At 40.4% G+C, this 25858-nt stretch overlaps 2 protein-coding genes across 2 annotated transcripts; both read left to right on the top strand.

Moving 5' to 3' along the window:
- Positions 1 to 499: 499 nt before the first annotated feature.
- On the top strand, positions 500 to 1084 carry LOC147514569 (uncharacterized). Its single transcript, XM_086592625.1, has one exon. It carries the CDS (start codon positions 500 to 502, stop codon positions 1082 to 1084), a length of 585 nt encoding a protein of 194 aa, XP_086448751.1.
- Positions 1085 to 1494: 410 nt separating this feature from the next.
- On the top strand, positions 1495 to 5363 carry LOC147514568 (uncharacterized). Its single transcript, XM_086592624.1, has 5 exons — positions 1495 to 2601; positions 2758 to 2906; positions 3323 to 3492; positions 3672 to 3931; positions 4932 to 5363. Exons 1-5 carry the CDS (start codon positions 1495 to 1497, stop codon positions 5361 to 5363), a joined length of 2118 nt encoding a protein of 705 aa, XP_086448750.1.
- The last annotated feature ends 20495 nt before the right edge of the window (positions 5364 to 25858 follow it).

The raw sequence follows: 25858 nt of genomic DNA, 5'->3' as shown, positions 1-25858 counted from the left end.
AACCTTTACTTCCATATCAAAATCATGTACCTCATCTTCTAACTTTATCAATCTGTCAGTTTTCTTTTTTCTGTCCAATCATTCTCAAGATCTTTTGTTAGTCCTTATCTATCTAAAGCTAGTTACTCTGAATATTTACTCTCTAACCATATATATGCCAACATTCTTTGTTTCTTCTGACATGTGTTTACAGGCCGGATTCTACCAATGAGAAGCATAAGATCATCAAGCAAACATTCATGCTCAAGTTCAATATTCTATCAGGTAAAAATCCCACGGAAATGGTCAAAGCCTTACTTTTGAAACCAGCTGAACCATCGAATCGTGTCCCCACATCTTTTGTCTTTCCGCCCACCAAAATGATTGCTTCCATGCATATGTCCCATAATACTCACAATTACAACACTATATCATCCCAATGCACCTCACCAAATATCTTTCTGATATTTTATTGGTTATTTAAACAACAACATCGACCCCTGATCTGGATTTATATATCATGGAACACATAACACACTCTTTAAACCAATCTCTTGTTCTTGGTAACCCAGAAGATTTAGAAATCATGGATATTCCACAAGACTTACTACTACAATCTCAGGCAAGGTGGACAACTTCCCTCATTGGAAAGCTCATCTCTGATGTCCCACACCATCCAAATGAAATATTAAGAGCAGTTCGTTCAAAGTGGAACCTAAAAAAAAAACTAGATATTGTGGTACTTGAAGGAGATCTCTTTGTATTTCGGTTTGAAAAAGAAGCTGACAAAGCCAAAATCATAAAGGAACAGCCATGGCAAGTTTTAGGTTATTTGCTGGTTCTAAAGGCTTTCTCTCCAAATATCCCACCTTCGACAGTTCTTTTTACTACCACACCCATTTGGATTGGCTTCACGGGACTGCTTCTCGAACATCAGCTTTCCATTGTAATTGAACGAATCGCTTCCGATACTGGAAGGGTTTTGGAAGTGGATCCTGTTGACAATACTCCTAAAGATGCCGATGGGTATCGAGCTCGAGTGGAGGTGAATATTGAGGAACCTATCAGGCAAGGGGTAATGGTACAAACAATCAATCATGTGTAGAAAGCTGTATATTGATTTTCATGTATAGAGCGCGACCTGTGCTTAGATAAAGCTTGTATAGAGCGCGACCTATGCCTCGTGCCTTCGATGTCCAAGATGCTAGAGAGCGCGACCAGCGCGTCGTCTCAAAGATAAAACAGAGAGCCGACCAGCCACCACCCTCCAAGACAAAATAGCCAGCGACCGCTCCCCGTGTTTCTCAAGCCACCGATTGTTTTGTTTCTATTTTTTGTAACCTCTATAAAAACAATCGTAATCTCTTTAGAATTCAATCAAGTAAATATACAACTGAATTGAATTGAATTCTCTGGTTCTACATGGTATCAGAGCCAAACCATTGAAATCAACTGTGTATTACAACCTTGAATCCTTGAATCTCAAACCCAAATTTTTCATTTTTTTTTCCTACAATGGCTGAATCTGACAACAATTCTTCAAACGTCATTCATCACCACTACACCCCACAAGACCACTCCGCGTTCCCAAAAACTCTTTCATTAGATGAGTCCAACTATACCATATGGGCTGCTCTCATGCGGATGCGTACTGGAGTAAGGGGAAAGATTGGTTTTTTGACTGGCGCAAAGGTTGAACTGGATATTAATTTGCCCGACTATGAAGTTTGGGCAATAGATAATGAAAAGGTGAAAAGTTGGCTTATTAATTCTATGGAGATTTCTCTTATGAATCGATATATTCGTCTTTCTACTGCAAGAGACATTTGGGAGGCTGTGGAGAAGACCTTCTATGATTACTCTGATGAAACTCGAATTTTTGAATTGAATACGAAGTGTTTTGAAGCGAAGCAGAATGGGAGACTTATTCTTTCCTATTACAACGAATTGGTGGCCATGTTCCAGGAGATTGATCAAAGGGTGACATCCCAGAATAGTAATGTTGCAGCTATAGTTCATGAGACGTCAACAATGTCCAGATTGCGAGTTTATATGTTTTTGCGTGGACTGGATTCGGAGTATGATCAGGTGCGTGGAGAGATTCTTCGCAAGGAGCCTAAATTTTCCTTGGATCAAAGCTATGCTTACATTCGCAAGGTGCAATCAGAGAAACATGCTATGGGGTGTTCTGTATCCACTGAATCCTCTGTCTTGGCTGTTCATAGCAAGACCAATACTCCACCCGGTTTCTCTGGTCCTTCACGCCACCCTAAAGGTAAATCCAATCCTTATGCAGATAAAAAGTGCAGTGTTTGTGGAGAATTGGGTCATAGCAAGGAGAGATGTTATGAAGTGATTGGCTACTCTGATTGGTGGGATTTCACAAAGAGGCCACGAAAGAATATAAGCAAGGCTGCCATTGCTAATGCTGTCCATGGACATCCATACCATATTTCGGCTAATGTAACTCAATCAGGTATGAATGGTAAGGTTATTTCGAATAGTACATGCATAATTGATTCAGGTGCATCTGACCATATGACAAATGACCCTAGCCTTGTGGAAAGTCATAGAGTTTCACCTCAAATCGTTGTTTCTACTGCAGATGGTACTCCAACTCTGGTTAGCGGAGAAGGTTCTATTATGTTATCCAAAACCCTCACTCTTGAATATGTCTTAGTTGTTCCATCCCTTGCTTATAACCTATTGTCTGTTTGTCAAATTATTCTAGCACTTGCATGTACTGTGACGTTCTATCCATCCTTCTGTGTTTTTTAGGACATTCTGACTCGACAAGTCCTTGGTTATGGTGTTAGAAGGGGGAAACTGTACTATTTGGATTTGACAGAAATTGGAGAGAAACAGAAGAATTCTCTGGGGCAAGCTAATCAGGTCAATAGGGTCGAGAATGCAAAAGAAGTTGTGTGGTTATGGCATCGTCGGTTAGGTCATCTTTTGTTTAGTTATCTTAAGAGGTTGCAACCTCAGTTATTTTCAGTTATTAGTGATTCTAAGTTTCATTGTGACATTTGTGAACTGGCCAAGAGCCACCGTATTTCTTATTCACCAAGTATTAATAGATGTCCTGTTCCTTTTATGAAAATTCACTCTGATGTTTGGGGTCCTGCCAAAGTTTCTTCATTTTCTGGAGTTCGTTATATGTGACCTTTATTGATGATTGCACTCGCATGACTTGGGTGTCAATACTGAAACACAAAAGTGATGTATTTGGGATGTTTACTATTTTTTACAAAATGGTGGCGACACAGTATCAACAATCTACCAGGATCAGTTTGATAATGGTGGCGAATTTGTGAATGGCCTCATGTCTTAATTTTGCCAGTCAATTGGAATTCGTCATCAAACCTCCAATTCTGGTACCCCAACAAAATGGTTTAGCAGAACGGAAGAATAGGCAGTTGTTGGAAGTTGTTCGTGCCTCCTTGTTTGACATGAATGTACCTCGATCCTATTGGGGTGAAGTAGTGAAATCAGCAGCCTATGTTATAAACCGTACTCCCTCACGGGTAATTGAGTTCTAGAATCCTTATCAGAAGCTCCATACACTTTTGTCCATCCCATCCATGCCTAACTTGGAGCCTCGGGTGTTTAGATGTACAACTTATATCCCACAACCAGAACGAAGTAAACTGATCCTTGTGCGAAGAAGTGTATTTTTGTGCGTTATGCAGAGTTTCAGAAAGGGTATAGGTGTTATGATCCCATGACTGACAAGATGCATATATCTCTTGATGTCTCATTCCATGAATCCGACCAGTATTACTCAGGGGGAGTTTCCCAGCCTTCCCTTCAGGGGGAGAGTGACGGTGAAGGGAATCCTGATGTCTTTGGGGAATTGGAACACTTGGAGGAACGATTTAAAGTTCCTGAAGCAGAAATTGATCATGTAGCAGTAGAGACAGAAGCATATGATCCGGATGTATCTGAAACGGTAGTACACAACATTTCCCCTTCTACATCAATAACTGAAGATCTTGATTAACATGATCCACCTCAGGTGCCTTCTATAACCGTTAATGAATCTGTTGGGTTAGAAAGTCTTGAACTTAGATAATCACAAATAGCTAGTAAGGGAGTTCCTAAGAAACAATATGAACCAGACATCAAAGCCAATGCCAAATATCCTATAGCTAACTCTATGTCTAACCATAGCCTTGTTGAGTCACATGCACTTGTCATAAATCAATTATCTACTGTATCTATTCCTCATAATGTGCAGGATGCTTTGAAAGATCTAAAATGGAAAAAAGCAATGAATGAAGAATTGGAAGCCCTTCAAAAGAATGTAACATGGGAGGTAGTTGATATGCCTGTTGGAATGAAGACTGTTGGATGTCGTTGGGTGTTTACTGTGAAGCTTAATGCAGATGGAACTATTAATAAATATAAGGCGAGATTGGTTGCCAAGGGATACGCATAGCGTTATGGAATTGATTATGAGGAGACTTTCGCACCTGTGACAAAAATCAATACGGTCCGAATTTTAATTTCGCTTGCAGCAAATAAAGATTGGCCCTTGCACCAGCTTGATGTGAAGAATGCATTCTTAAATGGGAATTTGGAGGAAGAAGTATACATGTGTGAAGAACCATCCCAAAGATGTTGGGAAGGTGTGTAAACTGAAAAAGGCTTTGTATGGCCTGAAACAGTCTCCAAGAGCTTGATTTGGAAGACTTACACAGTCAATGAGAGTTTTTGGGTACAAATAGAGCAATTCTGACCATACCTTGTTTATCAAACACAAGGATGGTGAGATTACAGCTCTAATTGTGTATGTTGATGACATGATCGTTACAGGGGATGATCCGAAGGAAATAAATGAATTGCAGAAGTATTTGTCGGAAGAATTTGAAATGAAGGATCTAGGACAACTGAAGTATTTTCTGGGTATTGAAGTTGCAAGGTTTAAAAAGGGGATTTCACTCTCACAGAGGAAGTATGTTCTAGATTTGCTTGCTAAAACTGGAATGTTGGATTGCAAACCAATGGAGACACCCATTGAGATGAATCATGGACTCGCAATTCATCTTGATCAAGTTCCTACTGATAAAAGAAGGTATCAGCGTCTTGTAGGAAGGTTAATTTATCTCTCTCATACTAGACCTGATATTGCTTATGTTGTGAGTGTGGTTAGTCAGTTTATGCATTGTCCTAGTGAAGAACATATGGATGCAGTCTCTCGTATCTTGAAGTATTTGAAGAAGGCACCTAGCAATGGTTTACAATTTGGAAAATATGATGTATTGGATATTGTCGGATACACAGATGCAGATTGGGCTGGTGATAAAACTGATAGACGTTCTACATCAGGATATTTCACTTTTGTCGGTGGAAATCTTGTAACTTGGCGTAGTAAGAAGTAGAAAGTTGTTGCCAGATCGAGTGTAGAAGCTGAATTTCGAGGTATGGCACAGGGAGTATGTGAATTGTTATGGATCCGTACTATCTTGATAGAATTGGGATTCGAGCTTCAAAGGATTTACATTGTGATAATCAAGCCGCCATTCAAATTGCACACAACCCAGTTCAGCATGATCGAACAAAGCATGTGGAGGTTGATCGTCATTTATTAAAGAAAATCTTGACAGGAAGGTTATTCGTTTTCCTTTCGTAACCTCAGAGGAGTAATTAGCTGATGTTCTTACCAAAGGTGTATCCCACAAGGTGTTTGATAGCTCAGTTGACAAGTTGGGCATGATTGACATCTATGCACCAACTTGAGGGGGAGTGTAGAAAGTTGTATATTGATTTTCATGTATAGAGCGCAACCTGTGTTCAGATAAAGCTTGTATAGAGTGCGCGACCAAATACCGTGCCTTCGATGTCCAAGAGCTAGAGCTCGACCGCGCTCGTCTCCGGCCTAAAACAGAGCGACCACGACTGTATTTCTCAAGCCACCGATTGTTTTGTTTCTATTTTTTGTAACCTCTATAAAAACAATTGTAATCTTTTTAGAATTCAATCAAGTAAATATACAACAGAATTGAATTGAATCCTCTGGTTCTACATCGTGAACCAGTGTGGATCTCCTTCATCTATGTGGGAATGCCTTACCACTCATGCAAGAGATGTTTCAAGATTGGACACGACACTTACTACTGTAACCTTAGCTTCCTGATACAAATATCGTGATTCTTGCTAAAATACAGGAACCGGGTGCTTTGTAGGTGGAGTACTATCAACAACCACAACCAGAACTAGTGGTGTGGAAGTTCATCCTCCGCCGCCAAATATGACAGATGAAGCTCGAAACCATTTCAATGCACTATTTAGAGGAATTGTGTCACACTTGTTGACGTCACCTAATGAGGTATCAATGCAGTCACGTGATGTACAAGTGGGAAACACATCATCTCAAATCTCTCCATCTGGTGAGAGGTACACATGCTTACCAAATTTGGTTCATGGACTCACCAAAATAGATCAGGTTTAAGCTATCCCCATGGAAACGGCTAACCCACAAGGTATTATATTGGGCCAACCAATAATTTCTTTCCCTCAAAGCCCGAAACCTAACCCAAATCTTATAATTAACCTACCATATGTATACCCTTCTTAGGGCATCTCCAATGGAGAGTGTATATATACACCTCCACATAAGTGCCACTAGGATTTTATGACCCCTCTTACACACTAATAGTTTCCACACCCAAAATGGTATCCAATGCAACAAAGCTTAAAAGTTTGTAAAGTTAAAAAACTGAGAAAAAACGACGGTCAAAGTCCGTCGCAAGTGGTTTAACTAAAAATAAAATAAAATGCACGTCACTTTGAGTAACGTTCGTGGTTTACTTAAAACTGTCCCAACCAATAAATGACGGTCTTGGCCCGTCGTAAACATTACAATTCTAAATAAAAATAAAACAGACGCGAGTTTAAGTGTCGTCCGAATTTCTTTTTAGTTGGGACGTTACTTCAAGTGACGCCCGAGATGTTTATTAACTAATAGTCGGATGGAGAATTCCCAACCCCCTCTATTAACTATTAGCTTATCACCTAGGATTTACACCCCCCATTGGAAACATGTTTTTGACATTTAAAGTGTAAATTTTACACTTTAAACAATTTACACCCCCCATTGGAGATGCCCTTACCACACAATAGAAACCACCACCGAACTTAATCAACATCCCCCAAATGCAAATCTCAACAAAAAAAATCATCAAAACTCAAACTTTACCCAAAATCAATCAAATTCCACATTAAGGGGAACAGACTCAAACTGTATCTGAATGCCCAAATACCAAATCTGGCGGCCGTAAAAGTAGGGGAAAGGAAAACTCAAAGATCAGGATGAAATACCTCCAAAGAAAAGGAAAACTTTGTTTTTTTATCAATGAGCAGGCATCTGCTTCAATTCAGACCCCTATAACACAGATACAGCTTCCAGCGCACCAAGATCTCCGAAAGAAAGCGCCGTTTAGCTCTAAAATCAATATGAAAGACATAAATGCAGAATTTGTATGGGATATGATCACCAATCTGGTGGTGAATCAAATATTGCTCTCTCAAGGGGTGGTCTTGCAATCAATCTGGGGGATAGACAACCAACATTCTATGGAAGAGGTTCCAATTGTGGGTGAATCTACTTCACAAACCCAAATCATGAATGATGCTATGGAAGAAACATTTGTTGAAGCCAATCCCATTACTATCCCTTTCTCTGTAAATACCAATTTGAATGCTGAACTTGAGGTTGATATGGACCAGGCTTTGATCGCATTTTATGCTTCGCATTGGGAGATTCTATCTATTAATGTTGTTCAGGTACCCACCTCACATCATTCCAATATCAATATCCTCCCTCATTCACAATTTTATCTCTGTTTATTACTAATACATCATTCATCTTATATTCTTCATATTCCTTGGTTATCTATTAGATACTGTGTTACTTATTATATCCTAAGGTCTAGTCTGTGCATGAATTCCTATTCTACTACCTCCAATAATTATTATTCTGCTTTTATATTTTTTTTCCTCCACCTCTTATATGGAACAACACAATATAGGATTCATACTTTATAGTACCAAGCATGTTGCTTTTATACAAAAATTGAATATACTGTGCTACACCAATATGATACAATGGATATATTTGGTTCTTCAGTTGATGCTACCTAGGGATCTTTATGATATGGATTGGTCAGAAAGAGTCAAACTTCTTTTTCATGCATCTGATATAGAATGGTTAACAAGAAGATATGATTTTGAACAATGTTGTGCCCTTTGGGTTTGTGTCTGTACCAGAATAGACACCAGTAGTGAATAGATGAGGATTCTCGGCTGGAATTGTAGAGGGTGTGGGAATCCAGCAAGCATAAGACATCTTACTAATCTTGTTAGTACACATAATCCTAATATTTTGTTTCTTTCAGAAACAAAAGTCACTTCTAATTCTATATCCTACTTTAATCATCTTCTAAATTTCCCCCATTTCTTTGATGTCCCACTGATTAACACAGCAGGGGGTTTGTGCTTAATGTGGAAATCTAGGATTACTCTCTCTCTATTCTCACCTTCTCCCTCCATCACATCACCACCACTGTAAACTTAGGACCTCTCTCTCTTCCTTGGAGTGCCTGTTTCTTTTATGACAACCCACACAAAACATCAAGAAATCAAAGTTGGGATTCTATTAGAGCACTTCAAAACATTCCTCCCAATACACTAATTCTCATTATAGGTGATCTTAATATCATACTCTCAGCATATGAACATATTGGAGGAAAACCTTTTGAACAAAATGATTGTCAACCGGCTTCTACCATTATTAGAGATTTGGGACTTCTTGTCTTAGGCTTTAAAGGGTACCCTTTCATGTGGTCTAATAAGAGGATTGCACCTGATAATATTCAAAAAAGATTGGATAGGGGGTGGGTTTAATAATTCAGAATGGAGTCTTCTATTTCCAGAAACAATCATTTACCATCTTCCAGCGATTGAATCTGATCATACACCTCTTCTCCTCAATACCCATCCATTTTCCCAGGCTTACCCTAAACCTTTCAAGTTTCAAAAAATGTGGATAGAACATCAAGGATACCCACACATTATCCATAATGCCTAGAATAGAATCCATCTACACCCCAAACTTAAGCTTAAATTATCCCATTTAGCAACATCTTTCTTCTTTGTGAAGAAATGATATGGAAACAAAAATCTAGGGATAAAGAGATTAGTGAAGAGGAGAGGAATACTAAATATTTTTATATTAAAACTTTGAGACATAGGAAATACAATAAGATTGAATGGTTAAAAAATTCTAATGATCAATGGGTAACATCATATAAAGAGATTGGCTAAACCTTAGTCTCGCATTTTGAGTCTCTTCTTTCTAATCATAGCTTGGACCATTTAACTGCTAATTTGTCTCATATACAAAATCTTTTTTATAGTGTTATCTCCTTAGACAATAATGAGGACATGTTAAAGGTGGTAACTAGTGAAGAAGTGAAGAATACTGTCTTCAGTATTGGGGGGCTTAAGTCACCTGGACCGGATGGGTTCCCTGCAATTTTTTATCAATCTTCTTGGGATATTATTGGACATGATGTTGTTAATATGGTCAATTTTTTTTTCAAATGATGGACATTCCTTAGAAGATATAGGTCAAACAAACATTGCTTTTATCCCAAAATGTTCTAATCCACCATATGTTCAGATTTCAGACCTATTAGTCTATGTAATCTTTCTTATAAAATTATTTCTAAACTTCTGGCTAATATATTGAAAGAATACATTGCTCTTTTCATCTCACCTTATCAATGGGCATTTGTACCTAATAGACAAATAACTGATAACATTATTCTGGATCATGAGATTATTCATACTATGAAGCACAAGCAGGGGACTTCTAGACTCATGGCTATAAAGCTTGACATGTCGAAAGCTTTTGATAGAGTAAATTGGCATGCTCTTCTTTTTATCCTTGACTCGTTAGGGCTTGACCCTTACTTAGTCAAACTTGTAAATCTTTGTATATCCTCTCCTCATTTTTCTGTTCTTGTGAATGGGTCCCCCTTTGGATATTTCAAATCCAATCAAGGACTAAGGCAAGGAGATCCCTTATCTCCAATCCTTTTTATCCTCATTATGGAAGTTCTATATAGAATTCTTGAAAAGAAAATAGAAGATAACAGTATCCATGGCATCAGCATATCTAGATATAGTAAACATATATCTCATCTTTTATTTGTTAATGATGCTTTTATTTTCTGTAGGGCTAATATGAATGAGGCTGAGGAGCTTCTAGATGCCCTTAATCTTTTTTGTGACATAACAGGACAAGAGATTAACTATGAAAAATCAGGTATTCATTTTAGCAAAAATATTCACCCTGAACTTACATCATGCACCATGAAATCTCTAAACATGAGGTCCATTGTCATTGGAGAAAAATATCTTGGCTCACCTTTGTTCTTGGGCCAACCAAAATCACATCTTTTTAATGAGATCATCTCAAAGGTAAACACAAGAATTGCTGGTTGGAAAAGTAAATTACTTTCACAAGCAGCAAGAACTGTTATGATTAAATCTATATCCTCTGCCATCACTTCATTTCACATGTCCACTTTCATGCTACCATCTCACATCACATCCACTATTAATGGGCTGCAAAAAGACTATTGGTGGGGTGCAAACAAAGGTAAAACTCATCCCCTTTATCTCAAAAGTTGGAGATTCATTTGCCAATCTAAAAAATCAGGGGGTTTGGGTATAAGAGATATGTCTATTAATAATCATGCACATATGAATAGAATAATTTGGCAGGTTATATATATCCTAATTCCTTCCTCTGCCAGCAGCTGAAAGGTAAGTATTTCCACAATACTAATGTTGTTCATTATACTGTAAAACATGGAGCATCTTGGTTTTGGTATGAGTTTCAAAAATATATTAAATCTATTATGGTTAACTCTATTTGGAAAATAGGCTTAGGTCTAATTATTGACATATGGAAAGATCCTTGGATCCCAGTCATACATGAAGGAAAATTTCCTGCTTCAAACATTGTTAATCCGTCTTATAATACTGTTTCTGACCTTATAAATTCTTGTACTCGAACTTGGAAAGTGGATATCCTTAATCAGCTTTTTGACACTAATACTAGCATGCATATACAAAATATTTTCTAATCTAGAAGACATTTACAAGACACTCTTAAGTGGAATAATACTAGGAAAGGGGAACATAGTGTAAAATCGATGTATCATGTTCTTAGTGATCAATCTCCCATGCCTCCAAACAAAACAAATCTTTGTTTCTGGCAAAATGATAACCAACCTAGAGCTGCTCTCTTTGCGTGGAAGCGTTATAACAATATGATCCCTACTAGAGACCATCTAACCCAAATCATTTATGTTCCTGATAAAACTTGTTTGTTATGTAGTTTGAATGTTGAAACCATACATCACTTGCTTCTGAGTTGTTCATTCACACAGTCTCTATGGTATGCTACTCCTTGGTAGTTCAGACTAACTCATTTTGAGCATTTGCAGGTTACTTTATGGATTGATAAATGGTTCAATCCACCAAAACACTAGCCAATAGAAAAATATATATGGAAGAAATTCTATTTATTTTTTTACTAGGCAATTTGGTTAAAAAGATGTGATATATATCATAAAAATAGGAAACCTTGTTTCTTTAAACTAAATATTTAGTCCTTCCGCTAATAAGCAATGTACATGTAATATCCCCCCTCTAGATGCTACACTACCAGAGATTGTAGCCACTGATGTAAGAGGGAAGGTTTATCTCAGATTCTAATGCAGGTCCAAGGGTCAGCTGAACCCGATTAATTCTTCAAAAAATAAATAAAAAATATTTAGTTAAAAAAAAATTTGAAGGAGAAAAAGAAAATACTAACTTGCAGGTTCAACATCAGTAGGAGTTAAGCCATATCAATTGGACACCACCTTACATAAATTGTTTTAAACTTAATGTGGATGCAAGCTTTACAAAACTTGATTTGACTTCTACTTATGGGTTTGTACTAAGAAATTCAAAGGGATTTTTTATTGGTGCAAGAGCATTCAGAGATAGAGCTACCAATTCAGAACAGGCAGAGTGCAAAGGACTACTTAAAGCCTTGGAATGGTGCAAGCAGTTCAACTGCCCAGAACTAAATGTGGATGTAGGGGATTTTTCGAGTTTTCCCTGATCTTCCTCTTTGTCGTGTGATCTTGGAACTTTTAAATGAATGGAGAAGGGATGAGATGATTATGAGTTCAGGGTTGAACCGTCTGACGGTTGCCTACGTATCTCCTTGTTTATTATGGAGAATCAAACCCTATCTTGCGTAGTTCCTAAGAGCGAATCCCTTTGGTTTATATAGGAAGAGCTACGAGAGTCCTAGGGTTAGGGCTATCCCCACCGCTTGTGAGTTCCCTTCCATCTTTGAACTCTGCCTTCCTATTAGGATTTCTCTTCTTATGGAAGTTTGAATCTAGACCATATCTTACGAGAGGTAAGTTTTCTTGTTGATAATAATGTCTCATCATGTATAGGAAGATTATATCTCAGAAGGAAACTCCTAAGATATGTCATCACTATTCCTTCCTTATTATCAAAGATCACCATCTTCAGTTTCCTTCTGTTCAGGAACTGTCTATATCAGTTCCTAACGACTAGGTAACTGTTATGCTTGAAGGCGGTCAGTCATGTGCTTGGCAAATGTCTACTAAACACTCGTGCTGAGCACGAGATCACTTATTCATAGAACTGATCTGATGGTCCTCATCTCATTTTGGACATCTATAGTCTTAGGTTATTTCTCATACACGTGTCATTTGTTCAGTGATGGGAAATCCCCCATACAGATGCCCCGGCTCGTGCCAGCTAGCACATGGGCGCTTGAAGCGATGCTGCTTTTGGCGCGAGAATACTTTTCCAAAACTATTTGCTAGAACTGCTGACATACCCAACTAATTAAAACTCTGAAAAGACGACTCGAACATACATGCTGTTTCCCAAAAAAAGCGATGATGGCAGTTCCATCCCGAAAAGACGCACCGCTTGGGCTTATCCTAACTATCCATCTTATCTGTATATAAAGGATCTGGTGAGAGAACTTTCATTATCTCTTCCGCTACCTATTTCTGCATACTGAACCTTTTGATTTCCCGCTAGGGTTTAACCAAAAACTTGAAACTTTTTCTCTTTCTCGATTATGAATCCCAACTGGTCACTTGTAAACTTCGGAGATCTTTTCTCGCTGGAACTGATCCGCTAGAAATTTCACATCCCTGAAGATATTGGTCTGGAGTGGGGGAGGTTATTTGACGAGTTAGCCTACAAGGAGGTGGCACTTATCACCATTGGTCAGCTTAGGGTCGGACTCACTCTTCCCCTCTACCCATTGCTAAGAAAGTGTCTGATTCACTTCAATCTTGCTCTTGGTCAAGCAGCACCCTTGTTTTACAGAACTGTTATGTACTCTACCCTTCTTGCCAAGAGACATGGGTTTGTGATAAGTGCTCAAAAAGTGCTATTTAACCCTCGATTATGCCTCTTGTTTAGCCATCTTAGTGGACTAATAGTGTTTGTAAGTTATGTTTTAAGATTCTACAGGTGAGAAAGAGAGTTTTGTAGAATATTAGAGAAAAAGGGATAAAATGGAGCAATTCGGAGCATTAAGGATCACATGGGAAGCCCGTGGACAATCATGGTGAAGGCCAAGGAATTGAAGCTATTAAAGATGCGACTTTGACCTATTTTAAAGTCTATTTGGAAGCCCAAGGCCAAAGGATTCGTTGCTTGGACCAAAGCCCGCAAAAGAGGATAGAAGGATAGAGCAGAAGAGAGAAAATAGGCTTACGCGTCTGGGACGCATGGATCGAGCGTCCAGATGCATTGATCAAGTTTGGGACGCATGGATCAAGCATCCAGACGCATTGATTAAGTCTGGGACGCATGAATAGTGCGTCTAGACGTATGAATCGACACTGTAGCCAATTCCTTCTCAGTTTTGGAGATGAAGTTGAACTCTGAAAGAAGTCTATTTGTATTAGGAAACAAATGACGGTTTGGAATGCTTCTAGAGCTCATTGTAACCCCTATAAATAGAGGACCTAAGTGTCTCATGTAAATTGCCAATTCACTTATATTCTTGTCTCCTAAACTTGAGAGAGATTAATAATAAAAGATCGGTTTTAACTAGGTGAGTCTTAATAAATTAGTCTTTCTAGTCTTATGTTCTTCGACTCTTCTTCTTCTCGCTCTTAGTGTTCTTCCTTCTATATGGAAGGCTAATCTTCTCCTTCAAGGAGGGAGGAGATGAAGCCCGATGTTTAAGGTTTAATGATTCTTCCGGTTCATGGTGTTCTTCAATCGGGTTAGTTCTTTATGTTTTAGTTATTAGTTCCATTGCCCACACCAGGGATGGAAGTATAGAATAGGGTTTATGTTTTGCAATATTAATATCATGCTAGTGTTCTTTACTTTTCTTCTAGTAGCATAATTCTTTAGAGTTAGGGAAGTATTCTTTGTGTTGCCTTAGAAGGGTAGCTCGGGGAGCTGCCTGGGGAAGTATTCTTTGTGTTTGCCTTAAGTGGTGATTCATTGAATGGCCGCCCTATTAGGAAGTACTCCTTGATGTTGCTCTTGGTAATACATTGAATGGCTGCCCGAGCTTACATAAAAGGAAAGAAGATATTAATAGCATAAACATAGGAACAACCTTAAGTAGAGTTAATTGTTAACGATGTTTCGTCCAAGAGGGCATCGACACTTGCTCGATTGCCTAATTGTAGTCTACTTGTAAGAACAGCCATGAAGCAGAAGGTCATAGATTAAAAGTATTGGTGGATTCTAATCTCTTGAATTCTCTCTCTTATAAATTCCCAATAGTTTAGTTAATTTAGTTTAGTTTAGCATTAGAATCTAAATCTCTATAATCATAGTTTTTAATCCCTTAAACCCCCTTTCCAGTCCTGTCCTTCACATAACATACACTTAAAAGTGGAACGATACCCTACTCATCCTTTACTTATTGAGGGATAATTAGGTTTTGATACGCTTCTATTTGTTCAACGACCATCATCTATCTACATCATCCATACACCATCTATACACAAAAAGAAGTGAGTGTCAGTTTGCTTTAAACCGTTGGGTGTTCGGTTACTTTTATGAGGTCCGGCGTATTCGAGACCAGTCGTACTATTACCTCATGACTTGAGAGAAGAACTCTCCGATCGTCTTTTTTAGGGGAAGCAAAGTGACGAAGGCTGGACTGATCACCACCTCCGTGTGTTGGTTGATAAGTGGGATATTCGCCCCTCCGATGCTGATGGTGAGCCAATGGGAATTCCTGGTCCCAAAAAACACACCCATGCTCCAACCAGTAAATCTTCCTACTCAGGTACTTTATAACTTGATATAAGAGTCTTTCGCCTGAATATCATTTGCTGTTATTCCTTAGGTGACTCTTCCCCCTGAAATCAACTAATTACAACTGATGCTGCTACGGTAGACATTATCAAGAAGATCCCCAAGGAACAAAGGATGCCTTGGGTGATAGTTCCTGATTCCACCTATCTTTTTGAATATCTCAACATGTCTACTAAAGAACTGCTGCAACTTGTTCCTGGCTATTCCCCTTTTGGGATAGATACTATGAATTCTGGGTGCACAACCCTTCCTCCTCCTGTTGATCAGGATGCCGAACTTCTTCCTCCTTCAGTTTAGGATGAATCCTCTTTGATTACTAGAAGAAGAGGAAACCGCAAGGAGAAGAGTTCGAGGTCTGCTCTCTAGTGATGCCAAGGGCCAAGTTCGGTTTTTAGGAACCTCCATCACATGATGATTGTGTGACCACTGGTGGAAGGGGCCCTGAACTGCCTCATGAACTGCTGATGGCCATCAATTTTAAAAGGGGAGTTCGTGCGTCCAACTGTTCTAGATTGAAGAGATCTAATACTGCTTCTGATGTTGCCCCATTTGGTAAGAAAACGAAGTTTCGCCTTTTATCTGTTAATGAAGACCCACTTTTTAAAGTTCCTGCTAGTATTCCCCCACCTGTTCAGTCATTTTGAGAATGTAGCTATACCCCCACCTGTTCAGTCTTTTTGAGAATGTAGCTATACCCCCACTAGTTCTAGATCCTTCTATAGGTTCTAAACAAACTGGTGATAATGTCCCTCTAACTGTTGACCCCTCCCTCCCTGATAATCGCAAGGAGAAGGGTATTGCTAAAACTACCACTATAACTGTCGCTCTCACCCCTCCTCAGTCCAGTGATAGGAGGGGGGTAAGTGACGACATTCCCTATCCGCCAAGATCTTCAGATTCCCCTGAGAGGGAGATGATTGTGGAGATGAGGCGTTGGGGACGAACTGATGAACTACCGGCCTGTTACCAACAAACACTCTGTTAAAGATGTTGATATCGCGCTTGGAGTTTTGGAAGCTGCGCGACTTCCTATTGACAAAGCTGAAGCTAATATAACTGGGACCTTGAACCTGTCCTATTGCCGATCTGCTATTCACCTTGCCAAGGTAAGACTTTCTTTCCTATTCAATGTTCAGTTTCTCTCATTGTGTTACTTACATATCTTATATTCTTTTCCAGTTAGTGAATAACTTTTTGGCCATGAAAGATCCCATATTTACGGCCACCGCCGATACATCCACTGATGCCATGGCTACTGGTGAGCTAATCTGGGCAAAAGAAGCTGCTGAGAAAAGAGCTACAGAGCTGCAGATCCAGGTTGACCAGCTCTTGGCGAAAGAAAAGAAATCTGATACTGGCTTCAAGAATATGAGAGATACTATCTCCAACCTTCGGAGCTCTCTAGAGAAAGCCTAAAAAGGAGCTACTGATGCTGGCACTTGGAAAGTGAAGTTCTTAGAACTGCGCGCCCACTTCACTACCCTGCAAGCAAAACATGACCAGGTCCAAGGGGAGCTTTATTGTAGGAACACCAAGATGAAGACCCTTGTCCAAGCCATTACCCATGCAAATGAGGTCATGTCAGGTTATGAGAGAGCTCTGAAGGAGAAACGTCTTCATTCTGGTAAGAAGGCTGATGACCTCCTGGCTAAGACTTCCAAGTTCTATTTCGAGGTGGTGTAGGAGGTGAAGAAGAGATCAGCCGAAAATGGCATTCGTTTTGCTTTGAGGGTACTGGATGTTTCTTAGGAGTCTTTCAATGCGGCCAAACAAGTTAAGTTCGAGGAGGCAATTGAGGCTATTGGATACGTTTCTCAGCTAGATGATCAAGGGTGGGTAACCAACCCTTTTGTCTTGTTCCCTGATTTGAAAACCATCATCTATGCTATCCAAGTTTAACTTATGCCTGATGCCTCCTCATCTTCCGAAAAAGACACCGATGATGACCTGCCTCCAGTTCAACTTCTTTTTTTGCTAGTTATAGCTTCAGATGAATGTTTTGTTCAACCAATCGTTTCAGCTAATCCAACCACACAGTCTGATGGTGCAGCAACAAGCACTGATGGTGAACCAAAGTTTGATTCTACCCCTGCTTCATAAGCCTTTTAGTTGATGATTCACATAAACAATTATTTTTGAACAACTATTCTATGGGTCTGTAATATTGAGCTATGTAGCTCATATACAATTTACTTTATTGAGCTCTGTAGCTCTTCTATTTTATACATGCTATTTACTTACTGAGCTCTACATCTCTTCTATTTTATGTATGCCTTCTAAGTATTTTATGTTACATTATATATATTACTGTGCATACTCTACCCCTGTTGCCCCCAAAGTTCATTTGGAACAACAATAGGTGACCCTAACAGGCTAAACAGATTAAGATGAGGCATAACCACAATCTGATCAGGATCTCATGGGAGCCATTTAAACTTAACTATAACTGAGAGTTCGATCGCATAGAGGCATATGCCTTTGCGAAAGCAATTTGGTGTCATGAGTACAACACTGTGTTTAATAACGACAGATCCAATTTATTTTTGAAAAATAAAAAAGGTATCGCCTGAACATCAATGGAGGAGTCTTCCTCAACACCATCATGTCGATATAGTTCCAGGCCAATGGTGGTGTGCTAGGATCTGGATCCCACCCAGATCTTCCTAGCAACCCCTGCGTTTGATGTTTTGAGAGCGCCCGAAACTAGCATACAGTTCAGGCTCGCAAGAACACTATCTCTTGCTCCAAGTCAAACCGGCATACAATTTACTGAACAATTAGCGTGGTTTTATTCCCTACAGGCTTAACCCATCAAGGATATTTGCAGTTTAAAAGAACTGGCATACAGTTCTAGCTGTATGGGGCTGAGAAAGGAACTGACAGTTTGGTTTTCCCTTACTCAGTATCACTGGTTCCAAAGCAAATTAGCATACAATATTCTTGAACAGATAGTGAGCAAATAATTCCCTAAAGACTTAGTCCATTGAGGATAATAAAGAACGTGCAAGGAATATATTCGATTGCAAGGTGAAGAACTTTATTGATGGTAAAATATGCTTAACAAAGTATGAAATAACAATTTACTGATAGTACTTGCGAAGATGATGTCCGTTCCATGGTTTGACAAGAACATCACCTTCAACAGTGCGTAGGTAGTAAAAACCAGTTCGACCAACCTTGTCAATGATGTATGGTCCTTCCCAGTTAGGTCCAAGTTTGCCGTTGGGCTCTGGGATCTCATGGAAAACCAGATCGCCCATTTTGAAAGATCGAATCCGGACTTTCTTGTCGTATGATCTCTTCAAAGTCTGTTGGTTAGCAGCTAAGCGAAGTGCAGCACCTTTTCGCTTTTCATCTAGGAGATCCATTTCTCTACATAACAGTTCCTCGTTGTCCAGAGTGTGCACAACATCTGACTTCTTAGTGGGAACTACCAGTTCTGGAGGTATAACAGCTTCAGTTCCGTAGGTTAGTGAAAATGGAGACTCACCAGTTGACCACCTGGGTGTAGTTCGGTACGCCCATAGGACCTTAGGCAGTTCTTCGACCCATAAACCTTTCGCGTCATCTAATTTACGCTTCATGTTATCCAAGATGACCCTGTTAGAGGCTTTAGCCTGGCCATTGCCTTGTGGATACCTTGGAGTTGAGAACAGATGGGTGATGTGAAACTCTTCACACAGTTCAGCAACCAGTCCTCCAGCGAACTGTTGCCCAATATCTGAAATAATAACTTTGGTATGCCAAACCTGCAGACAATGTTGTTCCAAATGAACTTTCTGATGTCTTATTCTCGAATGAAGACAAGGGGAACTGTTTCTATCCACTTGGTGAAATAATCCGTTGCGACCAGCAAGAATCTGACATTACCAGGAGCGGGTGGTAGGGGTTCTAAAATGTCGGTTCTCCATTGTGCAAATGGCCATGGGCTGGATAATGAGAGAAGTTCTGTTGCTGGAGTATGGACAAGTGGAGCGAATCGTTGACACTTTTCGCACTTGAGGAAAAAAACTTGTGAATCTTTTTGCATATAAGGCCAAAAGTATCCTTGCCTTAGGATCTTGAGAGCTAGAGTTCTGCCCCCAGTATGGTTGCCAGAAATTCCTTCATGAACTTCTCGTATAACCTGTTCAGCGAGATCTGAGGAGAGACATCTGAGATGAGGTCCCAGAAAGGACTTTTTGTACAGATCGTCTCTTACGAGGGTGAATCTTTGTATCTTTGCAAGCAGACGCCTCACTATATTCTTACCTTCAGGGAGTGTCCCTTCTTTGAGGTAGGACTTATATGGATCCATCCAAGTTGGAGTAATGGTTGGAACAACACAAACTGTTGTAACTAGGACTTGAATGCTAGATTTCTCCTGGAACTCGATAGGGATTGAACGAGACTTGCTGTTGCCCAACATTGAGGCAACATATGCCAAAGCATCTGTGTGCCTATTGGTTGACCGAGGCAGCTGATAGAACTGAATGCTTTCAAACTTACTCTGAAGGCCCCTTACCAGTTCCAAGTATTTTGTCATTTGCTCATCCCTGGCCTCGTATCCACCATCAACTTGAAAAATAACCAACTGTAAGTCACTAAAAACTGTGAGGTGCATGTGTCAAGCCCAGATCGAGAGCCATTGTGAGGCTAGCAAGAGTGGCTTCATATTCTGCCTCGTTGTTGGAAGCATTCCAACCGAACCGGATGGATTTCTCCAATCGCATATTGTCAAGAGTGAATAACGCTGCTCCAATTCCTATGCCTTTGTCATTCGAAGATCCATTCACAAACAACCGCCACCCGGAGCTTGGCTCCCAGGGATATAGACGGTTTTATGGAGATTCAGGCTAGATGCGATCATCTGAACTGGGGGTAGTTGAGTCATACCTTGTGTAGGTCATTGGGAAATCTCCCAAGAAATCTGCTAGTGCCTGACCCTTCTCTGAGATTTTGGGGACGTAAATAATATCATATTATGACAGTTGCACAGACCACTTTGCTAGCCTCCCTGACCTGTTTGGTCTTTCTAGAACTGACCGTAATTGGTACTCTATGATTACTCCGATAGTGTGGAACTGGAAGTATAGTCGCAGCTTTTCTGCTACAAAAACAAGTGCTAGAGCGACTCTTTCGAGTTTTGGGTACCTTGTTTCTGCTAGAAGAAGTGCCCGGCTCAAGAAATAGATAGGCTTTTCAACCTTCTTTTAATCCACGCGTATTAGTATAGAACTGATACCATCGTCAGACGAACAGAGATAAACACACAAGACTTCTCCCTCAACTGGCTTGGAAAGGATTGGCGGTGCCCCCAGGTATATTTTGAGTTGATCAAATGCTTTCTGGCATTCTTCCATCGATGCAAATGAGGTATTCTTTCGCAGTAACTGAAAGAGAGGTTTGCACTTATCTAAACTCTTGGAGATGAACCTATTCAGAGCTGCTAACCTGCCCGTAACTTTTTGAACATCTTTCATATTTTTAGGTGAGGGCATATCTAGGAGTGCCCGAATTTGATATGGGTTTGCCTCGATGCCTCTTTTAGTAACTAGATACCCAAAAAATTTCCCTGATGAGACAGCGAAAGCACATTTTGTAGGGTTGAGTTTCATGCGATACTTCCTGAGAATGTCGAATGCACGCTTCAGGTGGGAGAGATGATCTCTTTGTCTTAGGCTTTTAATCAAAAGATCATCTACATACACCTCCACAATGTCACCTATCAATTTTTTAAACATCTTGTTTACCAATCGCTGGTATGTAGCCCTTGCATTTTTCAGTCCGAACGGCATGACCTGATAGCAGTATAGGCCATCCTCAGTTGTGAAACTGGCATGTTTGTGGTCCTCTTCATGCAAGGGGATCTGGTTGTAACCAGACGACCCATCTGTGAAAGACAACAGTTCATGTCCAGCCGTTGCATCCACCAATTTATCAATTCGTGGCAGAGGGTAGCTATCCTTCGGACATGCACGGTTCAGATCTGTGAAGTCGATACAATTCTCCATGACCCATTCTTCTTTCTTACTGGGACAATATTAGAAATCCAAGTGGGAAAATTGATTTCTCTGACAAATTTAGCTGCCTTCAGCTTTTCAACTTCGGCTTTTATAGCTTTGGATCTGTCATTATCTATTTTCCTTAGTTTCTGCTTGACTACTACTGCATCCCTACGGACATTGAGTCAGTGGCATGCCACATGGGGATCAATTCCTGGCATTTCTTCAAACAACCAAGCAAACACGTCCTTGTGTTCTCGGAGGAACTGTATCAGAGTCATGCGCTCTCCAGAACTCAACATGGTACTGATGAAAGTGGTGTTTAGCGAGATGCCTCCCCTAATATCCACTTCCTCTAATGGCTCCAGTGAGGGGAGATCCTCCCTCTCTCTTGGGACCAGGTCCGGGAGAGGGGGATCCAACTGTAATTGCTATTTGGTGGGTTGCCCCACCTCTATTGGTTCAAGAGGGAGTGGGGACTTCTTTGTTGCTAAAGCATAGCACGTCTTGGCAGCCACCTGATCTCCTCTGATTGTCTCAATTTTCCCATGATGTGGGAATTTTAGACATTGGTGATAGGTGCTGGGAACGGCTCGGAGTCTATGTAGCCAGGTCTTGCCTAAAATCATGTGATATGGTGTATTAGCTTTTACCACAACAAAATTTATGATAAGAGTTACCGGACCAGTGGCTATAGGTAACTGGATCTCCCCAATTGTGAGAGCTTTGTCTCCACTGAATCCATACAGGTTGGAGCTGGTGGCAACCATCTCTGCATCTAGGATCTTCAACTTTTTAAATGCATCATAGTAGAGTACATCTGCTGAACTGCCTGGGTCTGCTAATATGCGATGCAAATCATAATATCCAAAAGGGAGTGTGAGAACCAGCGCATCCTCATGTGGGCTTTGGATGTTAAAGCAGTCGGCTTAAGTGAAAAGAATGAGCGGATCTTTCTAGGGTACCGCATTGACCTGAGCTCATGTAGTCAGCTTGTTGTTCATGATCCTCATCTGCTTGGCGATGCGCATTTGATATCGCGCACCCTTGTCAGTGACCTGTTCACTTCGTTTACTTGCTTTACCAGAAATCATATTTATCTAGAGTCGACCATTGAGCGGTCCAAGACTGGGGGTCCCGAATCGACGTCTTCGATCTCCTCAGTCAGATCGCGATTTGCCCTGCTCGTGTGCCACAAATTGTTTCAAATACCCCCTTTCAATCAGATCTTGTAGTTCATTTTTTAGGGTCCTGCAGGCTCTGGTGTTGTGACCCTTACTCTTATGGAACTTGCAGTAGGTTCTTTGGTCTCTGGTACCCAGGGAACCTGGCTTAAGTTGAGCTAGCCATTTGAGGTAACTCTGATTTTTTATCGAGTCCAGAACCTCGTCTAGCATTTTGTTCAGAGGGGCGAAGTTTATGTCCATTGAGGGAAGAACTTCTTCAGTTCCTTCCACACGTGGCTTCCTCTATTGCTTTCCATCTGCACTACTAGCTACATTTTGGTATTGCCCTCTGGGCATTCGTCCCTTTGATGGGGATTGGGCCCTTTGGTGACCACGATTACGGTCTCTCTTTGATTTTTGAGGGGAAGAATTTCCATTCCCTTCTTGAGGAACTCCAGGAACTATCCGACTAGTTTTCTTCGCTTCTTCTTCCCACCCCACATGAGTTTCAACACTGTCAAGAAGTTCTTCTAAATCACGGGGTGGTTTCCTAGAGAGAGATCCGAATAAGGCATTGTTTTCGTCCAACCCTTGTTTAAAAGCTATTATAGCAGTCTATTCGTCACAAGACTCTATTTGGATGGAAATTTCCATGAACCGTTGCATGTAGGATCTCAGTGCCTCTCTATCCTTTTTCTTGATGTTGAACAGTGCATCGATCAATTTAGGTTGATGCTTGTTGCATGAGTCCTATCTATGAATGTCCTAAATAATTCTTCTGAGGACCTAATCTGACACTCAGGTAATCTATGGTACCACTAGAGTGTAGATCCAGACAAGGAGGCTTTGAATTCTTGACACATGACATGGTCGTATCTCTCGTATTGTCCCATAGTGGCACGATACCTGAATACGTGATCCACTGGATTTGACTTGCCACTAAAGACACTGAACTTCGGTTGTTTGTATCCATGGGGATATGGTTTCCTCATCACCCGTGATGCGAAAGGAGATCTGCCTGCCCCCATTATGGTGGATTGAGCAAGGAAGTCTTGTATTTTTCTCTCCTTGCCTGTCATCCGATGCATCTAACGGATCATGTCATTCTTCTCAGTTTCCCATGCAGCTTATTTGGTAGAATGCTTCTTGGTCTGATATCTTTTTCTGTGTCGAGGGTCGATATCACGATCCTGATCGGTTAACTCTGGTTTGAATATTGTATCCGAGTCCTCATCTGAGTTGCTGCATTCCAACCCAGATATTTTGCGTTGAGCTGGACCCCCACGCCTTGGGGTCTTTGCACGACCACCTTCTGGAAGGTCGTCATCATCGAGATCGATGAGCGGCTCCTTCCCTGTGTCAGATTGATACAAATGCCTTAGCAGTTATACTTCTCGTTCAAGATTGCTCCTTTGCTGTTCCAGAGCCTGTACTGCCTGGCTTGCCTGAATAGACTCTGGGTTGGTGAGGACAGCATTCTCACCATTTTGACGCTCTTCTTAAGCATTATTCCTGGGGCCTGCATTGGGAATTGCTGGTGTGTCAGTGCTAGTCATGGGTCTCTGGAGGGGGTTGTTCGCGTCGTGGTGACCAGCGTTGTCCCCTCCTTCAGGTGTCTCATGCTCTTCTTCTCTCACAGCGACGCTGCATGTGGTAGCACCACCCTTTGTTTTCTTTGCTCCTGCCATCACAACAGTATATAAGAGTTTTTAGGCTAAATCAATCGTCTGAAATGAATATTTACCTGTTTTCGTCCCCACAAACGGCGCCACTAGATGTAGGGGATTTTTTGAGTTTTCCCTGATCTTCCTTTGTGTCGTGTGATCTTGGAACCTTTAAATGAATAGAGAAGGGATGAGATGATTATGAGTTCAGGGTTGAACCGTCTGACGGCTGCCTACGTATCTCTTTGTTTATTATGAAGAATCAAACCCTATCTTGCGTAGTTCCTAAGAGCGAATCCTTTTAGTTTATATAGGAATAGCTACGAGAGTCCTAGGGTTAGGGCTGTCCCCACCGCTTGTGAGTTCCCTTCCATCTTTGGACTCTGCCTTCCTATTAGAATTCCTCTTTTTATGGAAGTCTAAATCTAGACCATATCTTACGAGAGGTAAGTTTCCTTGTTGATAATAATGTCCCATCATGTATGGGAATATTATATCTCAGAAGGAAACTCCTAAGATATGTTATCACGATTCTTTTCTTATCATCAAAGATCGCCATCTTCAGTTTCCTTCTGTTCAGGAACTGTCTATATCAGTTCCTAATGACTAGGTAACTGTTATGCTTGAAGGCGGTCGGTCATGTGCTTGGCAGATGTCTACTAAACACTCGTGCTGAGCACGAGATCACTTATTCACAGACTGATCTGATGGTCCTCGTCTCATTCTGGACATCTATAGTCTTAGGTTATTTCCCATACACGTATCATCTGTTCAATGATGGGAAATCCCCCCTACAGTGGAGATGGATGCTCAAGCCGCTATTAACTACCTAAAACGGCTTCATTCTAGTCTCTCCTGGAACTCTATGTTAATATTAGATGATGCACTAAGTATTATGTCCCACTTTTGGGATTGTTTCATGCAACTGGGTACCTAAAACTGCTAACAAGGCAGCACACTGTTTCGACCCCCACCTACGTGGCAAATGTCCATTAGTAGGGGTCTCTATTTTATTCGTTTAATCGGCAGAGCTAAAGCCCAATTTGCAATACTATGGATCAATGTAAAGGCCCATTAACTCATGTGTCTAAGGTTGAACCTTAGCCACATGGCTTGCCACTAATGTACATTAATTTATGTCTAGATTCGTTTCTTATCAAAGAGATAATTATTAGTTGAGAGTTATATTCAATTACAATTACTTAAGCTACAAGAATACTTGAGCTACAAGGAGTCTCTACTCTACCTATATAAATACCAAACTATTTTTCGTACAGAACTATGTTCTTGAGACTTGATCCCATTGATAATTTGGGTACATAGGCAACCGAAAGGTACAGTCTCATCATTCACTCAATCACCATCACTTTTCTCACTACTTTTCTATGTTATCTATCTCTTTCGTCACCACTTAGTGTTTTGATCATATTTGGTCGAAACATAATTAGCGTCATTTGCGGTTCCTATTCAACACCCTCGATCACGTTCTGTAAAAATTATGACGAATACTAGAAGAGCTCAAGTTCCCGATACAATTACTGTCGATCATCGCGTACATGATGTTCAAAGTCAAGTTGGCGATAACAGACTAATCCTTTCCACTCCTTTTCAACAACATGTTGCACGTGACCCTACGGCCGTTCCACCGATA

Source organism: Coptis chinensis, chromosome 2, assembly GCF_015680905.1.
Source record: "Coptis chinensis isolate HL-2020 chromosome 2, ASM1568090v1, whole genome shotgun sequence".
NCBI classification, from domain to species: Eukaryota; Viridiplantae; Streptophyta; class Magnoliopsida; order Ranunculales; family Ranunculaceae; genus Coptis; species Coptis chinensis.
The sequence above is the reverse complement of the archived record's forward strand: the minus strand, read 5'-3'. Positions and strand labels throughout refer to the sequence as shown.

What these genes read in the sequence shown, in the direction of transcription:
- LOC147514569 (XM_086592625.1), top strand. Translation starts at nt 500, where the DNA reads ATGGAACACATAACACACTCTTTAAACCAATCTCTTGTTCTTGGTAAC.
- LOC147514568 (XM_086592624.1), top strand. Translation starts at nt 1,495, where the DNA reads ATGGCTGAATCTGACAACAATTCTTCAAACGTCATTCATCACCACTAC. An exon ending in AATGCAAAAGAAGTTGTGTG is followed by an intron (nt 2,907 to 3,322) that starts GTTATGGCATCG and finishes TAATTTTGCCAG; the next exon opens with TCAATTGGAATTCGTCATCA. An exon ending in ATCCGGATGTATCTGAAACG is followed by an intron (nt 3,932 to 4,931) that starts GTAGTACACAAC and finishes TCACTCTCACAG; the next exon opens with AGGAAGTATGTTCTAGATTT.